Source organism: Vombatus ursinus, unplaced genomic scaffold (genome assembly GCF_900497805.2).
Source record: "Vombatus ursinus unplaced genomic scaffold, bare-nosed wombat genome assembly UNPS02010980.1, whole genome shotgun sequence".
In the NCBI taxonomy this organism is placed as follows: Eukaryota; Metazoa; Chordata; class Mammalia; order Diprotodontia; family Vombatidae; genus Vombatus; species Vombatus ursinus.
In genome coordinates this window covers 61,005-87,724 of record NW_020950758.1, presented here as the reverse complement: position 1 = coordinate 87,724, position 26,720 = coordinate 61,005, and the positions used below count along the sequence as shown (strand labels likewise).

At 49.2% G+C, this 26,720-nt stretch overlaps 1 protein-coding gene across 1 annotated transcript in view; it reads right to left on the bottom strand.

Moving 5' to 3' along the window:
- Positions 1-18,105: 18,105 nt before the first annotated feature.
- The window catches only part of STAMBP (STAM binding protein), a 28,884-nt gene continuing 20,269 nt past the window's right edge, over positions 18,106-26,720 (bottom strand). The window contains exons 6-10 of the mRNA XM_027855630.1: positions 24,826-24,950; positions 23,740-23,877; positions 20,005-20,117; positions 19,444-19,543; positions 18,106-18,923 (exon numbers count right to left, since the gene is read on the bottom strand). Coding sequence (XP_027711431.1) covers positions 18,867-18,923; positions 19,444-19,543; positions 20,005-20,117; positions 23,740-23,877; positions 24,826-24,950 — 533 coding nt within the window. The 3' untranslated portion in view covers positions 18,106-18,866. The remainder of the gene's footprint in view (positions 18,924-19,443; positions 19,544-20,004; positions 20,118-23,739; positions 23,878-24,825; positions 24,951-26,720) is intronic.

The window sequence follows — 26,720 nt, the reverse complement described above, 5'->3', positions numbered from 1 at the left end:
ATACATCTCCACAGACCATTGGACATTTGAAATGAGATATTCTGTAGATATCTTAAACTCAACGTTCCCCAAACTGAATTAATTATCGTCCTTCCAAACCCTCTCCCCTTCTCAATTTCCCTAGTACTGTTGAAGGTACCACCATCGTCCAAGTCACTCAGGCTCCCCACCCAGAAGCCACCCTTAACTCCTCATTCTCCCCATCCATATCCAAACTGTTACCTATTCCTGTCGATTCTTCCTCTGTAACATCTTAAATACATGACACTGTCCTCTGACGCTGTAACCACTCTGGTGTAGGCCCTCATCACCTTTCCCCTGGGTTATTGTCATAGATAGACCACTGCTTGGCCTCCCTGCCTCAAGTCTCTTTGCATTCTAATCCATCCTCTCAATTATCTTATTTTTGTACTTATTTGTGTATATGTAAGCTCCTCAGTCAATGAACATTTATTAAGAGCCTACTGTGTGCTGGCTATTGTGCTAAGCACTGGGTATAAAATACTAAAAAGGAAGATGGTCCTTGCCCTCAAGAAGTTTACACTCTAACGGGCAAAATAACACAGTCTTGGGTACAAGCTATTTCATTTTTGTTCTGTTTCCTCATCACCTAGCATGGTGTCTGGTACATAGTAGGTGCTTAATAAATGTGTGTCCTATTGAGTTGGTTGTGACTTCATGGAATTTGGGAAGGGATAGAATAGGGTCAGGGACAGTAGTAGGGACAAGTTCCTGGTTTCCCAGGTTATAACCCAGGAAGGGAAAGTTATCTCTAGGACAAGGTTGTGGTGGTGGTATAGAAAGGGCACTGGATTTGGAGTTAGAACATCTGAATGATCTTAGGCAAGTCACTTATCTATCTGATCCTCAGTTTCCTCATCTGGAAGAATAATCCTATCTAGAACAAAATCCTAAGATTCTGTAAATCAAGGTATTATTAGGTCATAAGTGATAATGGGATAATGGACAAGTGAGTAGCCTAGAAACAGGGCTGCTTCTTTTTCTGACACATTCTGATTTCCTTTCAGGATATTTAGAATTGTCCTGGTAGCTTGAGGATTCAGGCAAACTGCATGTTCCCAGTGGGAAAGGCAAAGAGGAAGGAGCAAAGGAGCAAGAGGAAATGGCCTGAGTCCCTGGAAAACTCTCTGTAACAGGTCTGGCATTCAGAGAATTCACCTGGTTGCTTTGGGAATGCGGTTCTGCTCTGGAAAAGTTTACTCCTTGTTGAAGATATGATCTTGAGTAAGTCTGTTCTCCAGCCTGAGCCTTTTTCTCCCTCTAAAGCAAGGCTCTGTCCATGGACGAGTTCTTGATTGTCTCTCTCTCTCTCTGTCTGTCTCTGTCTCTGTCTCTCTCTGGATCTGTCTCTATCTCTGTCTCTGTCAGTCTCTGTCTCTGTCTGTCTCTGTCTCTCTGTCTCTGTCTCTGTCTTTCCCTCTATGTCTTCCTCTCCCTCTCCCTCTGTGTGTCTCTCTTTCTGTCTCTGTCTCTCTCTCTGTTCCGTCTATGTCTCTTTTTCCTCTTCACCTCCCCTCCCCTTTTCCTGTAGCACTTTCTCCAGTTAACAAAGTGCTTTTCTCACAACATTTCTGATAGGTGGGTCAGTTATGTTACCCTCCCCCCCAATACCATGAAACTAAGACTCAAATTCTACTAGAAAATGGAGGAGATAAGACTGGAACTCAGTGCTCGTGAGGCAGCTGGTGGCTCAGTGGAGAGAGACCTGCGCCCAGAATCAGGAACAGCTGAGGTGAAATCTTGCTTTAGATACTTTCTAGCTGTGCGACCCTGGGCAAGCCACTTAACCTCTGCCTCAGTTTCCTCAACTGTAAAATGGGGATAACAGCTCTTACCTCCCAGGGTTGTTGTGAGGATCAAATGGGATGATATTTGTGAAGCATTAGCACAGTGCCTGGCACATAGTAAGGGCTATGTAAATGTTAGTTATTGTTGTTATCATTCTGACCCCGAGTGTGGAACTCTTTCCATCATATCATGCTGGGAGAACTGCTGTCTCTTCCAGCTCTAACAGCAGAACTAGAACATGGATCTAAGCAAGTCCCCTCCCTCCTCAGAAATCTTCAGTAGCTCCCTGCTACCTGTACCATAAAGACAACTCCCCCGAGGAACGTGACACCCTCCACAAGCTTCTTCCCAGGACCTGCTTTCAGGCCCCGCCCATTAATTGTAAGAGTCCCACAGCTCAACCCCTTCTTCCTCCATCCCACTTCTCTTGGTGACCTCAAGCGCTCCCCCGGACTCAGTGATCACTTATACGCTGATGATTCTCAAACCTCAAATCCGTCCCAACCTCTCTGCTGAGCTCCTGTCTCAAATCTCCGACTGCCTTTCAAACATCCGGAGCTGGATGTCCAGTAGACATTTTAAACTCAACTCATCCAAACCTGAACTCATTATCTTTCCCCCTCAATCCCTCCCCCTCCCATGTTTCCTATTACTGGCAGAGGGCAATGCTGTTCCTCGGATCCCGGCTCCCGCCCTAGGAGTTGTCCTGGATTCCTCACTGTAGCTCACTTCCTCTATCCAAGCTGTTGCCAAGGCCTGTGATTTTTACCCCTGCAGCATCTCTTGAAAACACTCCCTTCTCTCCTCTGACACAGTCCACTCTGGTGCAGGCTCTCATCGCCTCAGGCCCGGATTATAGCAGTACCTGCTGGTGGGTCTGTCTGCCTCAAGTCTCCCCCCATCCAATTCATCTCTATTCAGTCACCAGAATGATTTTTCTAAGGCCTCCTGGCTTCCTTCAAGTCTTAACTAAAATCCCACCTTCTACAAGAATCCCCAATCTGTCCTCTCTACAGCTTGTATATATTGTTTGCACGGTGTCTCCCCCATTAGACTGTGAGCTCTTTGAGGGCAGGGACTGTCTTTTCCTTTAGCTCAGTGCCTGGCACACACTAGGTGCTGATAAATAGCTGTTGTTCGTCCTTCATTCTTGAAGAGGACCATGACATCAGGAAGGTGATGCCATGACATTCGAGTGAATTGGGTTTAAGTGAGGGAGGGCTGTGCAAAGGCACCAGCCTCACTTTCTCCTTCAGAGCCAGCTGGGTCCAATGGCCAGATATCGATCAGGACGACTGGAGATGGCCCCCAGGTGCTAATAAATCCTGATTTACTGACTGACAATCTGGCTAGAAGTTACTGGACAGATCCTTCCTGTTATTCCCATTCATGCACCCCCTTCTTTCCAGTCAAACCGGCCTGCTCACTGCTCCCGGTGTGGGACATTCCCACCTCCGAGCCTTTACAGAGATGGTCCCTCGGTATGGAATTGATTTCCTCTCAGCCTCTTATAATCCCTATTTGCCTGTAAAGCATGATTTAGAAGGCAACTTTATCTACTCATATGTTGCATATCCCTCCCCTTCCCTCTTTAGTTGAATGAAGCTCCCTGAAGGCAAGAACTGATTGAATTTTTATTTTTCACCAGGGTTTAACAGGAGTCCTGGCACATAGTATGTGATTAGTAAGTGTTTATTGCATCAAACCAAATTAGTGGGCTCTGTAAGTAGTGTGACTTTGGGCAGAAGAACTCCTTGCCTTTTTAAGGATGTGATGCAGAGGTATGAAGTTCTGGGGCACCGGGTGGGGGCAACTGGGGCCAGGGCCAGGGAGAGGGGACTGGGGGAAGACATCCCCAGCTCAGAGCCACAGAAAACAGAGAACAAGGGCTCTATTCTTCTGGGTCCTGGAGCGGCTTCCTTTCCTTTCTATGACTCCACTCACAAAGCTCTGCCTAGCTGGACTCCTCTCCCCCAAACCTAGATCCTGAGGCTGCGGAGGTGAGGCGCTGTCTCAGTTAATCTCTAGGGGCCCCACTTTCTTCCCCTGAAAAATGATACCAGGCATTCTAATGCTTACATTAGCTCGCCTGATGGTCACAATTCAGTTCAACAAATATCTATTCAGAGTAACCCTATGGGGCTGGTGGAGTCACAAACATGATCATTCCCATTTTATGGGGGAGGAAACTGAGGCTCAGGGAAGGGAAAGGCCCAAGGCTCACACAGCTAGAAAGTTGGGGGGCTGAGACTGAAATCTAGGCCTTGACTCCAACTCAAGGGAGTGCTCTTTCTAATATACCAAGATTGCTAAGATCTTTGTGGCTTAGACAGTCTAAGGTAATATATGTGAGAGGCAATGTGGCCTAATGGGTAGAGCTGGTCTTGAAGTTGTGTTGATACGGGTCTGCGTTCAGCCTCTGACACATTCTGGCTGTGGGACTCTGGGGCAATCTCTCAGTGTCCCAGTGCCCTCAGCAACTCTCCAAGACTAGAACAGACAGTGCTCATCCTACACGAATTCAACTTTACATAAAGAATTTTGAAAGAAATTCACATTCCAAAGAACCACCAATGTTAGCTTTCCTGTCCAACACTGTTCTCTCTCCACTCTTGCCCCTCAGTTAGGTACTCTGTGCCCCCCAAAACACCACCAGGGGTTGGGGGATTGATTTGAGACCTCTGGTGCCCCCCCAACCCACATGTCTGTCTTCTGTCAGTCCATGCTTCGCTACCTGAAATCTGTCCCTGGCACATGTTATGGGTTCTCTCCTGTCTGTGTCTGCCCCCTCCTTTTCCTCTCAGTTCTGGCCAGGTCCCCATGAGGCTGGGCCCAGCCCACATGTTCCTCCTCCTGCTCTCCCTTCTCTGTCCCTGGCTCCACATGTCCTTGAACCATATGGACATCCCTTCCACTGGCCCCCCTCCTGCCTCTCTCCAGCTCTTCCCCATATCCTTGGGCAAATGTGCATTATGTAAAAATCCCTTTAAGTAAAGGTCTGCAAAATGTAAAGTGAGAACTGTCTGGAAGCTGGAGAGAGAGTGCCAACTGGCATGGGTGGAGGGAGTTCCCTCACCTGGGAGTTCTCCATACCAGTGAAATCTAGGGCCAGTCCCCATCCCTATTCTATGATCTTAGATGAATCAGAGCAGCCCCCAAACCAGCAGATGGTGGTGGACAGAGTGCCAGGCCTGGGGTCAGGAAGACCTGAGTTAAAATCTACCTCACACCTGTCAGAAATGACAAATGCTGGAAGGGATGAGGGGAAAAATAGGTATACCAATGAATCATTGGTGGAGTAGTGAACTGATCCAACCATTCTGGAGAACAATCTGGAACTATGCCCAAAGGGCTATAAAATTGTACATCCCCTTTGACCCAGCAATGCCACTACTAGGTCAAAGAATATAGGCCAGAAGAGATAAAAGAAAAAGAAAAAGGACCCACATGTACAACAATGTTTATAGCAGCTCTTTTTGTGGTGGCAAAGAACTGGAACCTGAGTGGATGCCCACCAATTGGGGAATGGCTGAACAAGATGTGACGTATGATTGTGAGGGAGTATTATTATGCTATAAGAAATGATGAGGGGGTGGTTTCAGAAAAACCTGGCAAGACCCATATGAAGTGATGCAAAGGGAATTGAGAATACCAGGAGATCATTGTGCACAGTTAACAGCAAGTCTGAAATGATGATCAACTCTGGAAGACCTGACCTCTCTGATCGATTCATTGATCCCAGATACTCCAAAGGGTCCGTGATGAAAAAATGCCATCCACCCAGCCGAGAACTGAGTGCAAACGGGACTAGAATTTCCTCACTTTATTTTTCTTGCTTTTTTGGGAAATAGGGGGATATACATGATTTCACATGTATAATTGATATCATACTACTTGCTTTTCTCCATGGGAGTGGGGGAGGGGGAGGAAGGGAGAGCATCTGGAACTCAAAATTGAAAAAGAAAAGAATGTTGAAAGTAAACAACAAATTTATTTTAAAAAAGAAAAAATCCATCCTCAGACACTTACTAGTTGTGGGACCCTGGGTAAGCCCCTTAAATTTTTGTTTTCCTCAGTTTTTCCAACTGTAAAATGGGAATAATAATGGTACCTACCTCCCAGGGTTGTTTTGAGGGTCAAATGAGATAATTTCAGTATAGTGCTTGGCACATAGTAGGTGCTATATAAATACTTCTTCCCTTCCCCCTTTCCCTGTCTCATTCAGACAAGGAATTTGGGACATGTCCAGGAAGCTGGGCATATTCCAATCTGTCCCATTCCATTCTTCTGTCTTAAGTTCAAAGTCATAGACTCATAGACTGGTGGAAAGGACTATAGAAGTGGCCTAGTTTCAGCTCATTTTGCAGATGAAGAATTTAAGGTCCAGAGACTCAGTTTCTTGGCTGAGATCACTCAGGTAGGCAGTGGCGAAGCTGGGACCAAGCTTGCACGCCACTTCCCTTGTGCCTCCAGCCACCTCTGGGTCCCAGCTGCTCATCTCAGAGCTGGGCTTGCAGTCCCTAGCTTCCCCATTGGGCATAATTCTCTACTGATTCCTGCTCTTCCAACGTCCCCCAATTCCTGTCAGGCATCACGGTGCAGCAAGCTCTAACTCCTGTGGAGACCTGCCATTCTTGGCAGCTGTTGCTGTCTCCTGGCTCTATTAGTCCTCCTTTCCTTTCTCGTTCTGATGCCGACTAGCAGTGTGACCTTAGACAAGTCACTTTACCACTCCGAGCCTCAGTTTCTTCATCTGTAAAGTGGGGATCATAATCAGCACCAGCTACTTCACAATGTGGTTTTCAGGGAAGTACTTTGTAAACTCCCAAGCTCTAAAGGGATGAGTGATAATTATTCTTCCTCCTCCTTCTCTTCATTAGCAGGGAAAAGGACTCCCTGGCAGCTAGGCAAGGTTCTTCCTTCTGGCTAACCCAAGCAGAGGCATGAGGGAGTTCTCCGTTCATTGTTCCCATTCCCTGGACACCTTCCCTCTCATGCCCATCTCAGAGAATCCTGGTCTTCCTTCACAGCTCTGCTGGAGCACTTTGCAGATGGAGGGTTTCCTTATACCCACTCCCAGGCCCCAGGGCTTTTTCCCTCATTCTTCCCCTTCTTCTCACTCACCTTGTATTTACTTTGGAAATATTTTATATTTAATTACCTCTTATGTTGTTTTTCCTGAGAATATAATCTCCTTCTTTTTGTCTCTCTCATCTAGCACTTGGCACATAGTAGGTGCTCAATCTCTCTCCCCAGTTATTAGTGTGTTGTAAAGGGCTATAGAAATGGGCCCTCTCATCATTTGTACGGGGTCATTTTATAGTATCTGAGTCACACTGGGTACAAATTGGTACAGATGTCTAAGAGTGGGGGTAGTCAATGTTGGAAAGGCTGGGCAAAGACAGGCATGTCAATACACTGTTGATGGAGGGGGCAACTAGGTGGCGCAGTGGATAGGGGACTGGCCTTGGATTCAGGAGCACCTGAGTTCAAATCCAGCCTCAGACACATAACACTTACTAGCTGTGTGACCCTCGGCAAGTCACTTAACCCCATTACCTAACCAAAAAAAAAAAAAAACAACAAAAAAAATGAATACATTGTTGAAGGAGCTGGGAACCACTCCAACCATACTGGAAAGCAATTTGGAATTATGTTAAGAGGGTCACACAAATATCCAAACCTTTCGATCCAGAGGTCCTACTGCTAAAAATATCCACCAAGGAGATCAACGATAGAAAAAAAGGCCCCATATACACCAAACTATTTATGGTAGCACATTTTGAGGTAGTAGTAATAATAATAACAATAACAACTAATAAACATTTATAAAGCATTTAATAGTGCCAGGTGCTTTACAAATATTATCTTACAACAACCTGGGAGGTAGGTGCCATTATTATCCCCATTTTACTGATGAGGAAACAGAAGGAGACAGAGGTTAAGTGACCTTACCCAGGATCACATAGCTAGTGAGGCTGGATTTGAACTTAGGTTTTCCTGACTCCAGGCCTCCACTCGGCCAGCAAGCTGCCTCAGGTAAAGAATGGGAAACAAAGTAGATGCCCATCAGTTAAGGAATGGGCAAGTGACTTTTGGTACATGAATTCTGGTAACAGAATAATCACTATTATGGCACCCAGGCGGCAGAGTGGATAGAATACTGGACTTGGCATCAGGAAGGCAAATTTAAATCTTTCTTCAGACACTTAATAACTGCATGAACTTTGGCTAAGTCACTAGGCCTCTTTGAGCCTCAATTTCTTCATTTTTAGAATGGGGGTAATCATATCGCCTGTCTTCAACTGTAAGCTCCTCAAGGGCAGGGGCTGTCTGGCCTTTTTTCTGTATTTCAAATACTTAGCACGGTGACTGGCCCATAGTAGGAGCTTAAGAAATGTTTATTGACTGACTGACTGACTACCTTATTGGGTCTGTGTGGGAAACAAATGAGATATCTCTATAAAGTGCTATATTAAGAAATAATGAACCTGCAGGATATAGAGAAATCTAGGAAGACCATTAAGTGACCTGATGAGACAAGCAGAACTGGAAAAGACAAAACCCCCAAACCAACCTGAATGCTGCTATTTTAATGACTGACTGTGGCCCCAAAGAATGCTTGAAAAAAATGCCTCTCTCTTCTTTGAGAGGTTGGGGACCGTGGCCGTGGAATACTTCCTGTACTGTCTGACTGACGCATTGGTTAGTTTTGTCAGAAAGCCTTTTTCTGTCTTTTATTCCTTGTTAGAAGGTTCTCTGAGCAGGGGAGCGGGGAGGAATCTATTTGGACATGATAGTGATGTAAAAACAAAAAGTCAATAGAAATTTATGAAACAGAATGAGATTGAGTCATTCCAAGGGCCCACTCAGTTTAGGCCCTTGGTGTAGGAGGGTGTAACTGCTTGCTTTCTCTGGTACCAGCCTTATTCATTGAAGGAAAACTAGTGGCATTTGGGATCCCTCCCTACAAATTTAAGGTTGATGTCTCAGAATATCTCTGCCAAAGCGTTGCTCCCACCCACCCACTCCCACTCTGCATCACATGGCAGAAGTGAACAGGATCGGTAGAAGGGGAAGTTGGAGTGGTTAGGACAAGCTCTTTCCTGGGGGAGTAGGCGTAGAGACTGTTCAATTCAGCTCAATAAAAATGCATTAGGCCGCATACCTGTGTGAGGCCTCCTGGCAACAGCTAGTGATAACAAAGACGAAATACTAGTCCTGCTCTCTAGGAGCTTACAATCTAACAGGGGTGATACCAAGATCAGCACTACAGATTGGAATTGAGTGCAAAGGAGAGGTCCCAGGTGGTCCGGAGAATTGTGAAGGAGGGTTCCCAGCTGGCTTGAGGCATTGGGGAGACTATCTGGGGAAAGCTGTAGCAGCATCCCTGGGCCTTAGAGGAAGCACAGGATCTGAACAGAGAAGTCTGTTGCCAGCCCTTGCCCATAGTGAGTGCCATTGGATTGTCCAACCATCGAGCAGGAAAAATAGCGCGAGTGAGGGCCTGGAAACAGGAAAGGGCTGGAAGCAAATCGGGGATGGCAAGTGGTCCAGTTCGGTTGGAAAGGAAAGTATGTAAAAGAGAGTGATGGACAATGTGAGAGCCTGGCAGAGGACACGAAGGGCAGATTTGTGGAGGGCCTTCAATGCCAGGACAGAGAGCTTGTGCCCAGTGAACCACTCACCGATCTTGAGCAGGGGCGAGAGAGGGGCAGAGCGTACCTTAGGAAGATGACTCGAATGGCTGTGTTAAGAGCAAGGACCTGAGCCAGACTTGCTCCTCGCACCAAGAGCTAAATCAAGTTCATGGACCGTGGTGACTGACTGGCTTTGGGGAAGGGGGTGAAGGAGAAGTCAAAGATGGATGATCCCCCAACCTCTCCTTCATGGCTGCTAATGAGCCCGGTCATGTCTGATCCCATCACTCCTGTACTAATAACCCTCAGGTTGCTCTGTGAAAGTGCAGACCCTGTTGCATGGCACCCAAGACCTCCCAGCATCAGGCTCCAAGCTCCCTTTCCAGCCTCACCTCCCCCTCGCTCTCCTCTTCACATGCTGCTGCTCCAGACAAATAGAACTGGCTCCTTTCTGTTCCTCTTCACCCTCCCCACCCAACCACCATCCTGCCCTTGGATTGCTTTCTCATGTCCGTATCTTGGCTTGCCTGGAGTAGACTGCCGCTCCACCATCCTCTCCACCCCAGGCCTTCTGCTCTCAGCTCATCTTCTTCCTCTTTCTCCCACAGGAACCTTCGATCCCATCTCTTGTCTCTCTGGCTCTCAGAGGTGAGCTTTGGCCTTCTTTTGCTGGTGCCTACGGCTTCACACTACTTCTTGCTGGTCTTGGGGCTCTCCTAGCCTTGTCCGTTACTTTCCATCACCCTTTATATGCTGTCTCCTGTTAGAATGGAAGAGCTTTGAAGGCCAGAGCCAGCTTGTGCTTGTACTTACATCCCTAGTACCTAGCAAAGTGCTTGGTATCTATTAAGCGCTTATATGCTTGCTTCTCTGTCATCTATCAATCTCTCCACTCCTTCTGTCCCTTCTCTCCCTCTCTTCTCTCTGTCCCTCTCTCTGTGTCTCTCCTCTCTTCCACCTGTTTCTCTCTGTTTTTGTGTCTCTCTGTGTCTGTCTCTTTCTCTCTCATGTACACTTATCTTCCTCTATTTTTTTCTTTTTTAAAAACATTTTTTATGGATATCTTTTGTTTTTCCTGACCTACATTTTCCAATCTACCCCTTCTCCTCCTCCTCCTCCCAGGGAACCATCCCTTAGAACAACCTCAACCGTCAAGAAGTAAAAGGAGCAGGGGCAGCTAGGTGGCTCAGTGGATAGAGCACTGGCCCTGCAGTCAGGAGGACCTGAGTTCAAATCCGGCCTCAGACACATAACACTCACTAGATGTGTGACTCTGGGTAAGTCACTTAACCCCAATTGCCTCACAAAAAAAAAAAAGAAGTAAAAGGAGTTAAAAAGAAAAAAAACACCTATGGTCCCTTCCTCTCCTTCCCCTCGTCCCACAGAGCCGTCAGACAGGTCGGCTGACACATGGACTCACACACACTCGGCCAACCATTTTCTGGCCTATGTCGGGCCTGAGTCTTACCTTGGGAAGGCCATTTCTAGGGTGCTGTTTCAGGGCTGGCTGGACTATCCCCAACCCAAGGGCACAGCCAGAACTCGACTGGCCTCCTGTTATTTCCTTGGGGCTAGGATTGGAGGATGGGCCACTGCTGCAGGGTGCCCCCACTGGCTAGGGCACCCAGGGTCAGGAAAGGATAGTGGTTGGGAGAGGAAGGAAATCTAAGATGCCTGGACCAGGGAAACCAAATCCCCAGGCACTGTGTCAGCACTGTGAACCTGCCCAGGAAGGCTTCTTGTTTAAAAGGGCTGCTGAGCTGTCCCAGCTAATTTTGTGTCATGCTTCCCTCTCTCTTCCACCCTCCTGCCCCAGATAAGACCATCATAGGCATGAAGAGACATAAGAGAAGTGGAATGCTCCGAACAAGGGATTTAGAGTCTGTGGTTGAAGCTGCTCTGGCCTGGGAAGACAGAGAAACATGGGTTTAAATGTGAACTGGGCCATTAGGTGGTGTGGTCCCTAGTGCACAGGAAGCCCCGAGTTCAGATCCTGCTCCAGATACTCTAGCCAAATCACCTAAACTCTCAGCTCCAGTTTTCTCACCTGTCACAGGAGGGGGTCAGATTCAGGTCCCACCCAGTCGACAAGTTTATGATATTCTGTCTTTACTGAGTACTTTTAGGTTTGCAGAGGACTTTGCACATTCCACTTGGCCTTTGTATGGCACCAGGGATGTGAGGCAAACTGGCTTTACCCCTCTGAAGCTTAACCTCTGTTTGAGAGGCAAGACTAATTAGACACAAAATTCAGGATCCTAGCCTGGGAGGTGGGAAGAGGTTGTCTTTAGAATCCAAAGGAGGATGCCAGTGTTGGCTGGAGCTCCTGGGAAAGGATTAATGGAAGACACCCTTGAACTGGGTCCTGAGGGGAAGGAGGGATTTAGAGAGGCAGGAGAAGGGCACTTCAGGCAAAGAATCTGTGCCCCATAGGGCAGTGTCTTATGTGCCATTCAGAGGCCAGTGATAATGCCACCTCACCTTTGCATTAACATTAAGCCTCAACATTTTCAAAGCAGTGTTACTAATTCTCCCATTGGCTTTATGAAGTATCAGAGATCTTAAAAGAACCAGGGGACAGTCTCTGGTGTACTGGGGAGGTCCCCTTTGGAGGATTTGTAGGAAGCTATGCCCAGGTTTGCACATGGCCAATGCAGTGATTGTTATGTGCCTATTTGTTACAAGTCTTTTGCATTTTTTTTCTTTTTTCCCAGTGTGGGAGAGAAAGATAATAAATTGAAAAAAAAAACAAAACAAAAATAACACAGAGGCATGGGCAAGAATGCCACAGACACAGGGGCATCAGCTCTGCACTCACCCACACTATGAGATCTTAGAGCTCTTGAATTAGATACGTTAGTCCTCGAAACAGCCTTGGAGGTGGGCAGGACTGAGCTCATTACTGCTCTTTATAGATGAGGGAACGAGGCCTTGAAAGGCGTCTTATCTAGGCTACTTGGCCAGCAAATGAGTGAGCTGGGATCTCAGAGGCCATCTGTCTAGTTCGGCCAATATCAGAAAGAGAATCCCCAAGGAGCCGCCACTCAGCCTTTGCTCTCTCACCTCTGCTGAGCAGAAGCAGCCTATTCCAGAGGGGTCAGTGCCAATGGTCAGGAAGTATCCTTGGCTTAAAGACTCAGACCCTGCTCTGGTGACCCTTAGGTTTCCCTCTCACGAGGAAGGCGGCCAGGGAGGATGGGCCGGGAAGCAATGATGATCACAACCTGAAGAGATGCTCATGGAGAGAATGGAAAACTCAGCTGCCAATACCTTAGGGCCTGGGGAGGAGGCTGCCCCCTTATTGCAGAATGAGTCAGAGAAGGAAGCAGCTTTTTTTTTTTCTTATAAGGAAGGGGAAGGGGGAGAGACAGAGGGGGCTGTTTTAAATACTTGACATAGACAATTCCTGCCTAGATTTCTGACCAAAAATTAGAAACTCACATCTACTGGAAGCCAGCCTCAGGATGCCAATGGTAGGGATTCCTTCCCTTAGGCATTTCAGGATTCTGCTCCCTTAATAGGCTCCTTAATGAGGCTGGTGAGGGGGACTCTCACAGCCACACCATATGTGGACTGGTGGAAGGAACAGGAGATACTTACCCTGGAAAAGAGAAGTCTTAGGGAAGACGGGCTTGCTAACTTCGAATATCTGAAAGGCTATCTTTTGGGAGAGGAAGGGATGTGCTGCTTTTCCCCAGAGGAGATATCTAGGACCAGCTAAGGCCTGGAAGTTATAAGGAGTCAGATTTCAACCCCTTAAAACTTCCTAACGATTTGAACTGACTCACAATGTAATGTTCAGCCTAGGTGGAGTAGTGAGCTCCCTGTCCTAAAAGCTGGACAATCCCTTGTCGAGGAGGCCATGGAGGGGGGTTTTGTTCAGGCCCAGACCAATTGGATGCTGTGTGTGAGCTCTGCCGTGTCCAGGACACCATGATCTCATGCTATCTGCTGGCCTCCGAGTGGGAACCTTACATTAGAGCAGTTAGAATGGGTAGGATTCCTCTTGAGCTCAGCCTGGTGGCTCATAGCCCTCTGCTGAACAGTTGGTGCTGCAAAGACCATTGCAACATTGTAGACCAATGATTCAAAGTCTGGTTTCTTGGTGTTCCTCCTTATACAACCCTTCCAGGTTACTCACAACTTCTGTCCCTTGCCGTCCCAGGCCCCTCGTACTCCTCTCCTTTCCTTTTCTCCCCAACCATTCAGATGCTTTTCTTCTCCACTTGACAGAAACTGCATCTTCCAAGGTTACCAGTAACTTCTCACTAAATGAATTGACTTTTGCTCAGACCTTCTCCTGCTCGACCCCTTAGTTTTTGGCCCTCGAGGTTTCTCCTCTCTGGGTTTTGGGGAGCCTCCTCTCTTTGCCTTCTGGGGAAGTACTGTGAGGCAGCTATGGCCTGATCAAAACAGCCAGTATTCGGATGGGAACAGCCTTGAAGTCTGACGAGAGAGACCCCTAACAGGGCTGTTTGGTACAAAAGGTTTCCAGCAGCCAAATAAGGCAACATTGCCGGAGTTTGGCCAATGGCACGGGGCAGGAGCCTGGCCAGTGGCAGGGGGGCGGGCTTCCCTCAGCACTAGGGGATGGAATCCAGAGCCAGACTCAGGAGCAAGTTGCCTCCAGGCAGAGATACCAGAAGAGAATGACTGTGGTATCTGGGAGGTGGGGGAAGGATAAAGGAGGAAGGGTGAGACCATCTCCAGGTGTCAAACCTTTCTGCTTTCAGAAAGGCTGGCTCCTGCTGCAGTCAGGAAAGCTGGAAGGGTTTTAGGAGGTGTGGAAGCAGATGATTTGCCTTTGGGAGCAACAGGGCAAATTGAGGCCCATTTGCAAAGCTCAGGTGAGGCAGGACCTAGGAGAGCTAGTGCCCTTAATGTCAAGCCCACCAGGCAGGCCTGCAGGGAGTGAGCCTCTTCCATCACCTTTCCCCTCTAATTTCCAGCTCCTTTATACCCATGCTCTGGCTCTGACAACCCCATTCTTTTTTTTTTTTCTTTCAGCCCAAAATAAGGTTTATTAAAGATCCGCCATATTAGCCAGACTCTTGAGGAATCTGAGAGTCTGTGAGGTATTGGCTAGGTTCTAAGAATCAGAGCAGTGGCTAGATTATAAGAATCCAAGCACCTTGATGGAGATAAGATGGACCTTATATACAGAAAGACTATGAGAGGGATCTAGGAGTGGCCAAGCAGTCTAGGAGGTAATAGAACTCCAGGGACCTGGCCCATGTGGCCAAGGGAGAATGGAGCCTAGATAGGATTATGGGTGGAAAGTGACCAGGGGACACAGGGAGGTAAAACAATGGAGGGCTAGGCTAGGTTAAGGGTAACAGAGAATTGGGAGATTGGATGTAGCCACGAAGAAAGGCCAGTTGAGGGAATTATAGCCTCAGGCAAATACCAGAGATGTGGCCATGTGGGAAAGTCCAGGGTTTTTCCTTTCTGGGGTCTTGCTCCCATCCTCATCATTCCCCCCTCAAACAAATGGGACCCAAATTCTTTTGTGGTAAGGGGCGAAACTCTCGGCTTCTGAAACTGCTTTCTGCTGGCAAGGGGCATAGAGCTGTCCCTGCCTCAAAGAGGGTCCCAAAGAGGAGGTTGACTGGAAGCAAGCACAGGCTGCATCCAGGGAATGATGTGGGGGGGCACATTGGCTGGTACTCGCTGTTTGCTATTAACTGTAGGTGAATGGCCTGTAGTCTGAAAGACACAAATCTGACAGAAAAGACTGCAGGGCCTAGATATATAACAGTGACTAGATTTAGGGTCCAAATATGAGAGGATAAAACATCCTTAGCTGTATTTGGATTCAGATAATTCAGTTTTCCAACCATGTAGTATCAAATCCACCTCACAGCCAGACTCAGGAATAGCCAGGTGGATAACATTCCCTTTTATAGGAACATAATGGGGAAATTGAGCCAGGAGGCTCCCATCATTCTTAGACTGAGGCTAAAATTGACAACCCCATTCTTTTTTTTTTTTGGAGGGGGGGCTAGGCAATGTGGTTAAGTGACTTGCCCAAGGTCACACAGCTAGTAAGTATTATGTGTTTGAGGCCGGATTTAAACTCAGGTCCTCCTGACTCCAGGGCTGACGCCATGGGACACCTCCAACTGATGCCCAAAACAGTTCAGGATCTCCCCCCCGCCACCAGAACCTTCTCTGATTCTCTGGCCAGCCCCTCACATTCACCTCCTCAGTGTCATGCCCTCACTTTCATGCAGTCAGGTGCCCAGTCCTTCCTGACAGCACACTGACACCCACGATAGAACAGATGCTCATCCCATCTCGCCTGGACTCTTGCAAAGGCCCCTAATTCAGGTCCTAGTACCCAGCCTCCCTCCACTGACTAGCTGCCCAGTGACACCCCTAAAGCGCAGGTCTGGCCCTGCTCCTTCCCTGCTCAGAAAACTCCAGAGACCCCTATTGCTTGTGGGATCAATACACCTGGCTGCTTGCTGCTCTCCGTATACATTCCATGACTTTGCACGGCTGACCCCCATGCCCAAAACGCTCTTTGGCCTTACTTCTGCTTCCTGGAAGCCCCAGCTCCCTTCAGAACTCAGCTCAAGGGCCACCTCCTCTTTGAGGCCTTCCCTGATTACCCCAATTGTGTGAACAGGCCGTTTCTCCCCCAATCCCCAATACCCGGCACAGCGCTGGGGATATAATGGGCATGTTGAATGAATATGGATGGGGATGGAGAATAATGGGAAGTAGGCAGAGTTAGGACTGTTCCTTGGGAAAAACGGGGCATCTCCCATATGGAATGCTTCCTAACCATGGGAGGGGGGGAGAGGAGGAGGAGGGGGAGGGGGAGGAGGGAGAGGAGGAGGGGGAGGAGGAGGAGGAATCCTCCCCAGCTGCCTTCTTACCCCCAAGGTCATTCATCAGCTCATTCAACAAACCTCTCTCCATGAAGTAGGGACTGCACTAGCCTGGGAGGGATCCCAAGGTAGATTCCCTGGCCTCAGGGAATAAAATAAGCACAGGACTGAGGACAGTCAGGAAATGATCGTGGTCCTGGGACGAAGTACAAGGTCCCACCTGGAGGGCGTGTGTCAGGAGGGGCCTCTTCAGGGAAGGAGTTGACTGTGGAGCTAGGCCTTGAAGGTTGGGTCTAATACAACAAAGAATATTCTGGGGCAGAGCCTAGCAGAAGCAAAGGGAGGGAAAAGCCCGGGGTGTGTCTGGGACATGATCCAGAGTTTGGCTGAGGTACAGGGTCCCCAGTGTATGTGCTCGATCAGAAGGGGTAAGGCTGGAAGCACAAGCTGTGGCCTCATCGGGGAGGCCTTGAAGGGAAGCCACGGCAAGGTGCTGAGAGTGGATTCCCTGGTCAATAAGGAAGTGCTAACAGTATTTGAGCAGGGAAATCTGGTCCGGAGGCTGTGGTGACGGTTCAGACAAGACGCAATTGTGGGCTCACAATGAACATTGGCAAAAATGGTAGAAATGGTAACAGTCAATGCTGAAGGGGCTGCAGGAGGACGGGCCCGGCTGCAGGTGTGAACCGGCCCAGCCATCCTGGACGAGCATGCCGCGTTGGGCCAAAACACCCGATGGTACCGCTCAGCTTCTTCAATGCAGCGACCCCATTACTGGGCAGAGACACCCCAAGGAAGTCAAAGATGAAGAGGAAATCTCTCTATAGTCCAGAAAACAAATCCGTTTATTAAGGGGATTTGTTCTGTGAAGTTTGGATTCCGTCAAAGGGCCGCATTTGAGGATCCAGAGGGCCACATGTGGCCTTGAGGCTGCAGGCTCCCCACTCCTGTAAACTAGAATGTTATGAGCGATGCTTTTTGTGGTAGCAAGGAAGTGTAAGCAAAGGGGGTGCCCACGAACAGCGGGGAGCGGCTGAACAAACTGGTATAAGAACGTCATGGAATACTATTGGACTAGAAGAAGTGACGAGTACGAGAATTTCAGAGAAAATGGAAGCTTTGTATGAAATGATGCACAGTGAAAGAAGTAGAACCAAAATAATAATACATACAATGAAACAATACATACAATGACTAACGACAATGGAAATGAAACTCTTGGTAAAAGGAAGCCAAACTGTGAAGACAACCCCGCCCAAACCAAACGAGACCAAGGCCCAGCAATGGTCCTGGGCCCTCCTCTCAGCAGAGGTGGACGATCACCAGGGCCGAAGGCTGGACACGCCATCAGCTGAGCGCACGGCACAGGGGTTCTTCATTAGCTCGTTCTTTGCCACAAGGGAAGGCTCAATTCCAGAGAAGCAGAGTTGGCGGAACAGAACTCCCAGAAATAACTGCGACGTTAAAACAGAAGGCATCAAGAAAACTTTTTTTTTCGTTAAGAAGAAGGACAAAAAATCAACAGCAGCTCCAGACTACCCCTTACTTGGGATACAATAAAGGTCAAGAGAAAAGAAGCCAAGGAAACGTGACCAAAGAGACGGCTGGGGCATGAGATGGTGCAAGATGGTGCTCTTGACAAAAGGCTACATCTTGCTGAATGGGCACAAGAAATCAACAAACAAAGTTCCTTGAGGTACAATAAAGTCTCCACATCTCAGGGAAAGGTACCTCTCTTCCATCTTAGAAAAGACTTTCTGGCTCAGGAGAAAACAGAAGAAAAGGCATGATGGTGGGGGAAGTGACACAGGACAAACGCCCCAGTTCTCTCCTTGGGCCCCAGGCCCAAGTCTTTATTCCTAACAGTGTATAAACACACTCCTGCTCTAGCCGGTTACTCCAGAGCAGAGGGTAATGGTTGAGTTTATTTAATTACTTTATTTTAGTGGGAAAAAAAAAACTCTCTGGAATCATTTGTTAAAAAACAACAAAAATATCCCTGGCCAGCCGCACAAAAGTGTTCTGTGAGCTCTTGTGTTTTCCCTTGATCCACCTGGTGAGATTTCTCTGCCCTCCCCTTGCTCTGTCCGAGCCCTGAGTCAAGGCCAACCTTGGCAGGGACGCAATCTCCCCAAAGGATGTGACTCCCTGCCATAGGACACGGTATCACATTTTTAAAGTGTCCGCATGCTTAACCCTTTCAAAACTGCAGGAGGGTAGAAAAGACCCTTAAATGGGTCAGCACAGTTCTGCCCGTACACATGCCCTCCATCTGTTCAACTGGGAACAAATCAACCAGTGACAAAGAAAGAGAGAAGGGGGAGAGCTAAGTTAGAGAAGTTAGGTTAGTACTGTCAGTGAAAAACAGAATCAAATGCCATCTCGAATTGCGTTCTGTCATTTCTTCTTCACCTCAAAGCACAGAACAGCCAGCTCTCCCTTGGCTGATGTCAGATTCCTTTTTTCAGTTAGAAACCCCTGAAACCTAAAGGCAAACCTCCCCTGAAGCTCCCAAGCATTTCTGGAGGACAAAGAGAAGACAGCTCTTTTACAGTAACTGGAAGTTGTTAAGGCCAACATTTCATCGAAGGTCAGTGATGATGACTGCTCGGTCCACGACGGTCACGTGACTGCAGGTCTACAAGGGAAGAAAGCACAAGCCTGAAAACCCTGGAAAGTCCTTTCTCTCTAAAAACAGCAGGCCCAGGAGGCTGTTGTGGGCACAGAGATGGAGCTCAGGCCCAGGCACCACAGAATCAGAGGCTGCTCTCAGCCCTGAGCTTCCCCGGGCTCCCAGGCAGCCAGGCCCCGCAGGAGGAAGGAGAGCTGAAGATGGCTTTCCCAGCCCTTCTCGGGGAGCTCCTTGGGACTTGCTGGTTTTAGAATGGCTCCATGCTCATGTGGCAGGGAAGCTTCTCAGGAAGGCCACTGAAGCCATCCTGTCTGGCAAGCTGGGAAATCCCAACCGTCTCAAACTAGCCTGGCCCCTGAGCCAATCTAGTGGCCGAGGGTCGCCCCCCCCAGACCTCGATGATTCAGGCATCGGCCCGGAGTTGCTTCTACTGGCTAGGGGAAGGGGGCTGCAGACATAGATCCTGGGCCTGTCCTCTCACTTCGTGCTGAGCCCCAGCCCCACTTTGCTCAGCACTGCTACTCACACAGAACAGAGGGGGATCCTTGCAGTGTGGATGAAATCCTTTCTGGCGACAGGAAGAAATCTCCTCCAGTCCATGGTCTGTCAGCCTAAAGAATCCTGTTCTGAAATGAGACAAGAAGGTCTCGGGTGAACCTCAACTGCCTGGACACACCCCACCATCTCCTTGCTCACTGGCTCTGGTGCCGCTCTGTACCCACTCGGCTTGCTCCTCGCAAGGTGGGGCAAAGCCAGAGCCACGGGGCCCCTCCTTCCCCCAATCAAGCTGACTTTGCTTAGAGAAGCCAAGCCAAGGACAAATCCTGTGGGAAGAAAGGACGATGGGTGTACCGGATGCTCTGGAGGGTCCCGGTTCTCTCCTAGTCCCATCTCTGGCCCCTTTTCTGGCTTTCCTTTGGCTAAGCCTCCAAACTGCTGCCTATGGAAAGCCTCCCCAAAGGGGCTCCGTTATGGCACCCAAATATTCACGGGAAGAGCCAACAGACACGCCACAGGATGGAACCTACAGGCAGGCCAGAGGGCCAGGGGCCCCTTCAGAGCCCAGAGCCCAATCTCCTCTACTCACTCTTGAAACTTGGGGGAGCAGACGATGGCAATCGACTCTGGCAGCATCATCTGATACGAGCAGTGTGTGTGCAGGTCCACGCTGGAGAGGAAGGCTGTCTGCGTGGGGTGAGTCTGTGAGCAGAGAGACAAAGTAGACAAGACCGGTGGGCCAGGGCCCCGAGGTCGGTCCGCTGCAGCAAGAGCCAAACCCGGCTCTCAGTAAGTGGCCGGATACACGGCTTCCTTCAAAAGTGGACGATCACTTCTGCACATATACTCTGATATGTGGAACATATCAGCGCAGTGGATAAAGCACTGGCCCTAGAGTCAGGAGGACCTGAGTTCAAATGCAGCCTCAGACACTTGACACTTACTAGCTGCATGACCCTGGGCAAGTCGCTTAATCCCAAATGCCCAGAAAAAGAAGAAAAAAAGAAAGTGGGTACCTGTGCTCTAGTGTGTATAAGCCACCTGAAAGAAGGAGGAAAACCCTCAAACCCCAGAGAAGCTTCTTGTAGAGCTGAAATGTCCTGGGAACCTCACGAGCTCCCTGACCCGGGCTCTGGGGCAAATGAAGATCTGGCCACTTGAGCGGACTAGCCAGGCTCCAGGGGCCAGACACCTTGGCTTAGAGGCCTAGAAGGAAATGGAGGAGCTCCCTCATCACTGGATGCAGTGCATGCCAAAGACCTAGAACGCTAGAGAGAGAGGGGGATGAAGCTAAGGCTGGTCTAGACAGAGAGGGGTAATGTCCTTCTGGAGAAAGGTTTCTAAAGGTTATTCATAAGCCTCAGGCATTAGGACACAACCAAGGAAGAATTCCATAGGCCGGTGCTCACTTCAAGTCTGTAGTTAAAAGGAGCTACTTGAGGCTTTTCTGCCAACTTTTCTGACCAGTATTGAAAGTGCATCATTGTCCTAGCCACGTGTGTGTATGTGTGTGTGTGTGTATGTGTGTGTGTGTATGTGGGGCGAGTGTGTGTGTGGGGGGGGTGGGGGGAAGGGGAGGATAGAGAGGGGTCAAGGCTGAAAGCTTCAAGCCCTGGAAAGTCCATTGTTTGGAAGAGGGATTTCAGCTGGGCCCCGAGTGCAGAAATCAGGACAAAGGGGATTCTTGTTCAGGGGAGGCTGAACCAGCTGGCCTCAAGGAGGGCTCTCCTTTTACCTGGGAGATTCTGGGTGTCACTGAGCACCAATCACGTCCAGAAGAAACAGAGGGTAGCCCCTTCAGGGGAGATTTCTGGGTGAGAAGGTAGAAGGGCCTATGGACGTTGGCAGAATTCTAAGCCTGCCGGTGCATGACCCCGGGGAGGGAGGGAAAAGAAAAAGAGTCTTAGGTCTCAAGATCAGGAAAACAATGGGCCCCACTTTCTTTGAAGGCTCAACGTGTAAGGGAAAGGATATATTTGGATATTAACATAACAATAATGCTAAGAGTGATAACAGCTAACATTTATATGGTGTTTATTATGTGCCAGGCATTGGGCTAAGAGCTTTACAATTATCATCTCATTTGATTCTCCCAACAACCTTGGGAGGGAGGTGCTATTATCATCCCCATTTTACAGATGAGGAAGCTGAGGCAGGCAGAGGTTAAGTAACTTGCCCAGGGCTATCCAGCTAGTGAATATCTGAGGTCGAATCTGAACTCAAGTCTTGGTGCCTGGCAACGACTAGGTGCCCAATAAAGGTGGTATAAAACAAAAGATAGCAATACAGAGATTTTTAAAAGGAAAAAAAAATGCTCTCAGCCTCATTACAGACTTTTCTCAAAGCACAATCTGCAGCTGCACAGAAAATCAGTAGGGGTGAAGGAAAATGCCCTGGAGGGCCTCCTGTTCTCTTCTGATAGCATTTCAAATCCCCTCTCTAGGTTTTCCTCAGCTAGGTCTCCAAAGGGGGGACACACAGTCTTTTAAGTGAGGAAATAACCCCATGGGATGCAGGGTGCCCAAATATTCCCAAGTGGGCTTGACTTGACAGAGGAAGCTAGCACATGCCAAAGGAGGGATGAGGTTTTTGTAGGAGGGACATGTCAGGCCCATGAGGAACGGATCTTCATAAAGTCTCGGTGAGTTGGGAGGGTGGACGGGAGGACCTCTGGCTACAAAGAGCCATCCTCATGTATGCCGGACAATGGGAATGTGTGAGAAGAAGCAGGATTGGTCGGTAGTCCCAAATGGGAGGAAAGCCAGGATTCAAACCCAGATCACATCTTGAGCTGGCTCAGCCCAGATGGCAGAAAGATGGATGGACACAAGGGAATCAGAAATGGGAGTGGGGGGAGGATGGTCCCAGGAAAGTAGATGAGAGGCAGCTGGGACTTCAGAAAGGGCACCTGGGCAACTGGACAGGAAAGGGCTGGATGAAGAAGCCAGGGCACAAGGCCAGCACCCGGGGGAGGATGCTGGCTACAGAGGGGGCTTCCTTCTGGGGAGCCTCGTCAAGCCCACTTGGCAGCCTGGGTCTATCCTCAAGGACACCTCAGCTCTCCAACTCGAGGCTGGTCCCAGCTCCCACCTGCCCACCTCAAGCGGTGACAGCAAGGCCATATCAGAGATCACCTGGAGGCCAACTGTGCTAAACTACAGGGTTCATGGGGGGAATAATAAGAAAGAAGGCTAGTAACCCAGATCATGAGGGACCCTGCATAGCAGCAGGCAGCTGGGAGCAAGCACCCAGCCGGTTTTGTGTTCTCTTAAGGTTCATCTGGCAGCGGTGTGCCGAATGATTAGAGGAGGGGAGAGAATGAAGGCAGAAACATGGGAAACAGGCTATTGCAGTAGCCTGGGTATGAAGTAAGAAAAGGCTGGTGTTCCAGAAGGGCGGTTATGGGCCTGAAAAGAAAGGGCCACATACAAGAAACACTAAGGAGAAGATCAAAGGTGTCAGGAGGGAAGCTCAAAGATCCAGGAAGATGCTGTGTCTGGCAGGCTGGCAGAACAGTGGAGAAATCGGGCAGTGAGAGGGCAGGTGGCCAAGCAAGTTCCATTTTAGGCCAGCAGGACACGGAGCAGAGGGCAGGGTGGCGGCGAGAGTGGAGAGACCAAGGATAGAGGCCAAAACCCAAGCACCATTAATGAGGACAGACAATTCAAACCCTGAAATCGATGAGATCCAACAGGAAAGGATGGCGTGAACAAAGGGAAGGGCGGCTAAGGACGGAACCGGAGAGAATGCCCACCCAGAAGGGACGAAAGGAAGCCACATGGTGCCGCACCCCACTCCAGGAGAGTGAGAAAGCCAGCCCGGAGATAGGGGGAGGACCTGGGGGCTGATCAGGTGACAATCAGGGCATGGCTGCCTTCTATCTCGAACTTTTAGGGTTTTTATTCAACAACTTTGTGAAGCATTATTATCCCCATTTCACAGATGAGGAAACTGAGCCTTAGAGAGGAGCCTGAGTTCAAATCCCACCCTGTTCTAGAAACATGGGCAAGTCAGCCAACAGGCATTTATCAAGCACCTACTATGGGCACCTACTGTGGGTGGGCACTGGGGAACCAAGATGAAGATAAAGCATTCCTGGCTTTTAAGGAGTCTGTGTGCTCTCACGGCCCTCCTGCTACCTACCGGCTTCTGAGTACGGTTCTTGAGAAATCCCCTAGGGCCACACTCCCAGGGAGAGAGGGACTGCGATACTCCAGTAAGCCCCGGCACCCGGCGGGCCTGGAAGTCTGCACGCCCCCACACTGGCAGAACATGGAGAAAGAAAGCGGCATGAGTGTCTGCCACGGGGCAGGGCAGCACTTACGTGTATCCAGCCCAGGGTGATGAGGCCCTGCTGATCCTGGATGAGGAACAGCTCCTCCTCATTCTCTGTGTTGCAGTAATCAGGGCCTGAGCTCTGCTTGGGGACGAGGACGTGGGTGATGGTGAACTCATTCTTCATCTGTCACAGGGGAGGAAAGAAGCAGCGATTATGATCAGCAGAGCGACAAGCGTGGCAGCTCTTGGGGCCTGAGAGGTGAGCAGTGCTGGTCTGGTGTCCTGATCCCCCTCTCCACTTTGTCTTCCCCAGTGCCCCAGCACAGACCTTGCGGTCCGGGCCAACTGGCCAAATGACAAGACCTAGGAGACTGTCTGGCCCGGGATCTTAACATTTTTTGTGTCCTAGACCTCTCTGGATTCCTTCTCAGAAAAATGTTTTTAAATGCATATAATAGAATACATTGGATTACAAAAGAAGCTAAATATACCAAAATATTTTTTTAAAAACCAGTTCATGGACTCCAGGATAAGAGCCCCCGATCTAGTCCAAAGCCCCAGTTCACAGATAGGAAAACTGAGACCCAGAGAAGGAAGACCTCCTTGCACACAGTGCCCACCCCCAATGTTTTATGCCCCAGTGCCCGCCACCTTTACACTTTTGTTCCCTGCCAGGTGCAAGACATCACCCTCGCACAGGACCCAAAGAAGCAATGTATATGTGCATTCTTGGGTATTCTTTAAGCAGGCCATGGGCACTTGGTAACCTCTGCTGACAATGCAAATGACTTGGTATTTAAGAAAGAACTAGAGATTCAGTGTCCCTGACTAATGAGCACAGCAGGGCAGATGACTGATCACATGAGGAGGACAGGTTTAAAATACGGAAACATGGACAATGGCAACATCGAGGAGCGTACACTTCTGAGGGGGGACCAGTGTGAAGGGAGGCCTCCGGGGGGAAGGCCCCCATCACTGCAGGACTTAAGCAGAGGCTGGGGGCCCTCAAAACCAGCACATCTTTGGGCAAGCACAAGGCGAATTAGGTGACCTCTGAGGGCCCTTCCCATCATTCTGCGACCTCTGGCAAAGGGCCACTGCTGAGGGGAGGCCTGGGAGGAGTTTACTTTACCAGCTTCCCACAGAGGATCCCGCACGTCTCCACACCACGGACAGTGTTGGCATCCGCCAACTGGAGAAACTGCGGGCAGAGCATCTGGGGCACCACCATATGGCGAAGTCCATCTACTGTGGGTACTGCAAAAGGTAAGAGGGGAAAGGTCAGAGGCTACAAGCCTAGGATATTCTGAGGGATATGTTGCCTTGGTTGTATTACTAAAGCCCCAAGCTAGGCTCTTCCTTACAAAAGCAAAGGTTACCCAAAGGGGAGACTAGCTACTGAAACCTCTTCTTTCCACTCCTTGTCCACAGGCTCCCAGATAACCCAAACTGAAACCAAAGGTCTGTTTTATCAGTCGATGTCAACAAAGGGTTCAGCTACTTCTATCAATGGGAAAACAGACCAGCTGCCCAGCGGCCCCCAATCCAAATCAGGTTGGCCTCATTTTGCTGGACAGCCATGTGTTTATTTACTTTTCTTTTCCATTCTTGTTGAGGTTTAAATACTAGTGAAAGGGATTGCCTTCGTGGCAGCACGGGGTGACTTGGGGAGACACCTATCTCCTGATTTAGTTATTTTGGGGAGCTCCACACAAGTTAGAAGACGGAGGGGCCCAGGTCGGTCACAGTACACTGAAGGTTGAAGCCATTCTGGAGGTTGGGGCTGTGTTAATCTGAACTCAAGATTCCAAGACTGGCCGAGTCTCAGGCTCTGAAGAGAATTTCCCAGGGGAGTCAGTTTCAGGGGGATTTGGGGTAATGGAGGTATTGCTGAGGGGGGTGGGGTGGGCAAGGATGGTCCCTCAAGGAAACGTGTTCGATGAGATTTGGCGTTCACTTGGTTCTGATCCATCTGTTACCTTATAACCACGGATGTTTAGAAAGTGGTCCAGGTTCTAAGTCGGCTTGTTTCTCTTGTGTGTCCCCAGAACCCCAAAGAACAAAATGCTACCCTCAAAACCATGGAATCTAGGAGATGCCACAGCCCTCACAAATCGCACAACGAGGGGGCCTGGGCCTGACAAGCTCCTGCAATGCCTCTGCCTCCTTCTCTCCTCCTCTTCTTCTTCCCCCACCTCCTCCTCTCTGGCTACCTCAGCTGCTTCCTCCAAGGCCTACTGGGTTCAAGTTGCCAGTCTGCAAACTCCTCGCCACAGACCCGCCTTCGTGGCTCATTCTGCACTCACGACCTCTTGTTGTCTACAAGTTCTGTTGCTGGGACTAGACTGTGAGCTCCTCGAGGGGAGGGACTGTCCACCTTCTTCTTCTTTGTATCTCCAGCATCCAGCACAAGGCCTTGTGCCCAGAAGGTACCTGGCTGATAGCTGCAGAGGACGTGATGCAGCGGAAAGAGTGCTGGACTGGGGTGTCAGGAAGATCTGTGCGTGAATCTAGTCTCAGACACTTACTGTCTGTGTGACCCTGGGCAAGTCACTTCACCCCTCAGAGCCTCAGTTTCCACAGCTGTAAAATGGGGATAATAACAGCCCCTCCGTCCCAGGGCCGAGGACCACAGGAGATGTCATGTGTCAAGAGCTCTGCATCCAGTAAAGTTCTACACAAATGCTTGTAGTAAGTCCCTCCCACCTTGACCCTCACTCGCCTGCTGGGTGACCCTGGGCACATAACTTAGGGTCTCTGAACCTTAGCTTTCTCCTCTGAAAAACGGAGAAGATAATAGCTGTGGCAAGTACTTTCCAGCACTGAAGGCTGGAAAACATCCTGTCTTCTGTGAAGCAACTGTGCTATTACTCTCATCTAAGTCAGGGATGATCTCTACAAGATTAAACGCAGAGCCAGCAGGCCATTAGCCTGAAAAAGTAAAACAACAGGAGTCAGAAGCCAAGGGGGAAAAGGGAAACCTTGCTGTTTCTTGGGTTTTCTGTACAAACATCTCAATTTCTGTAA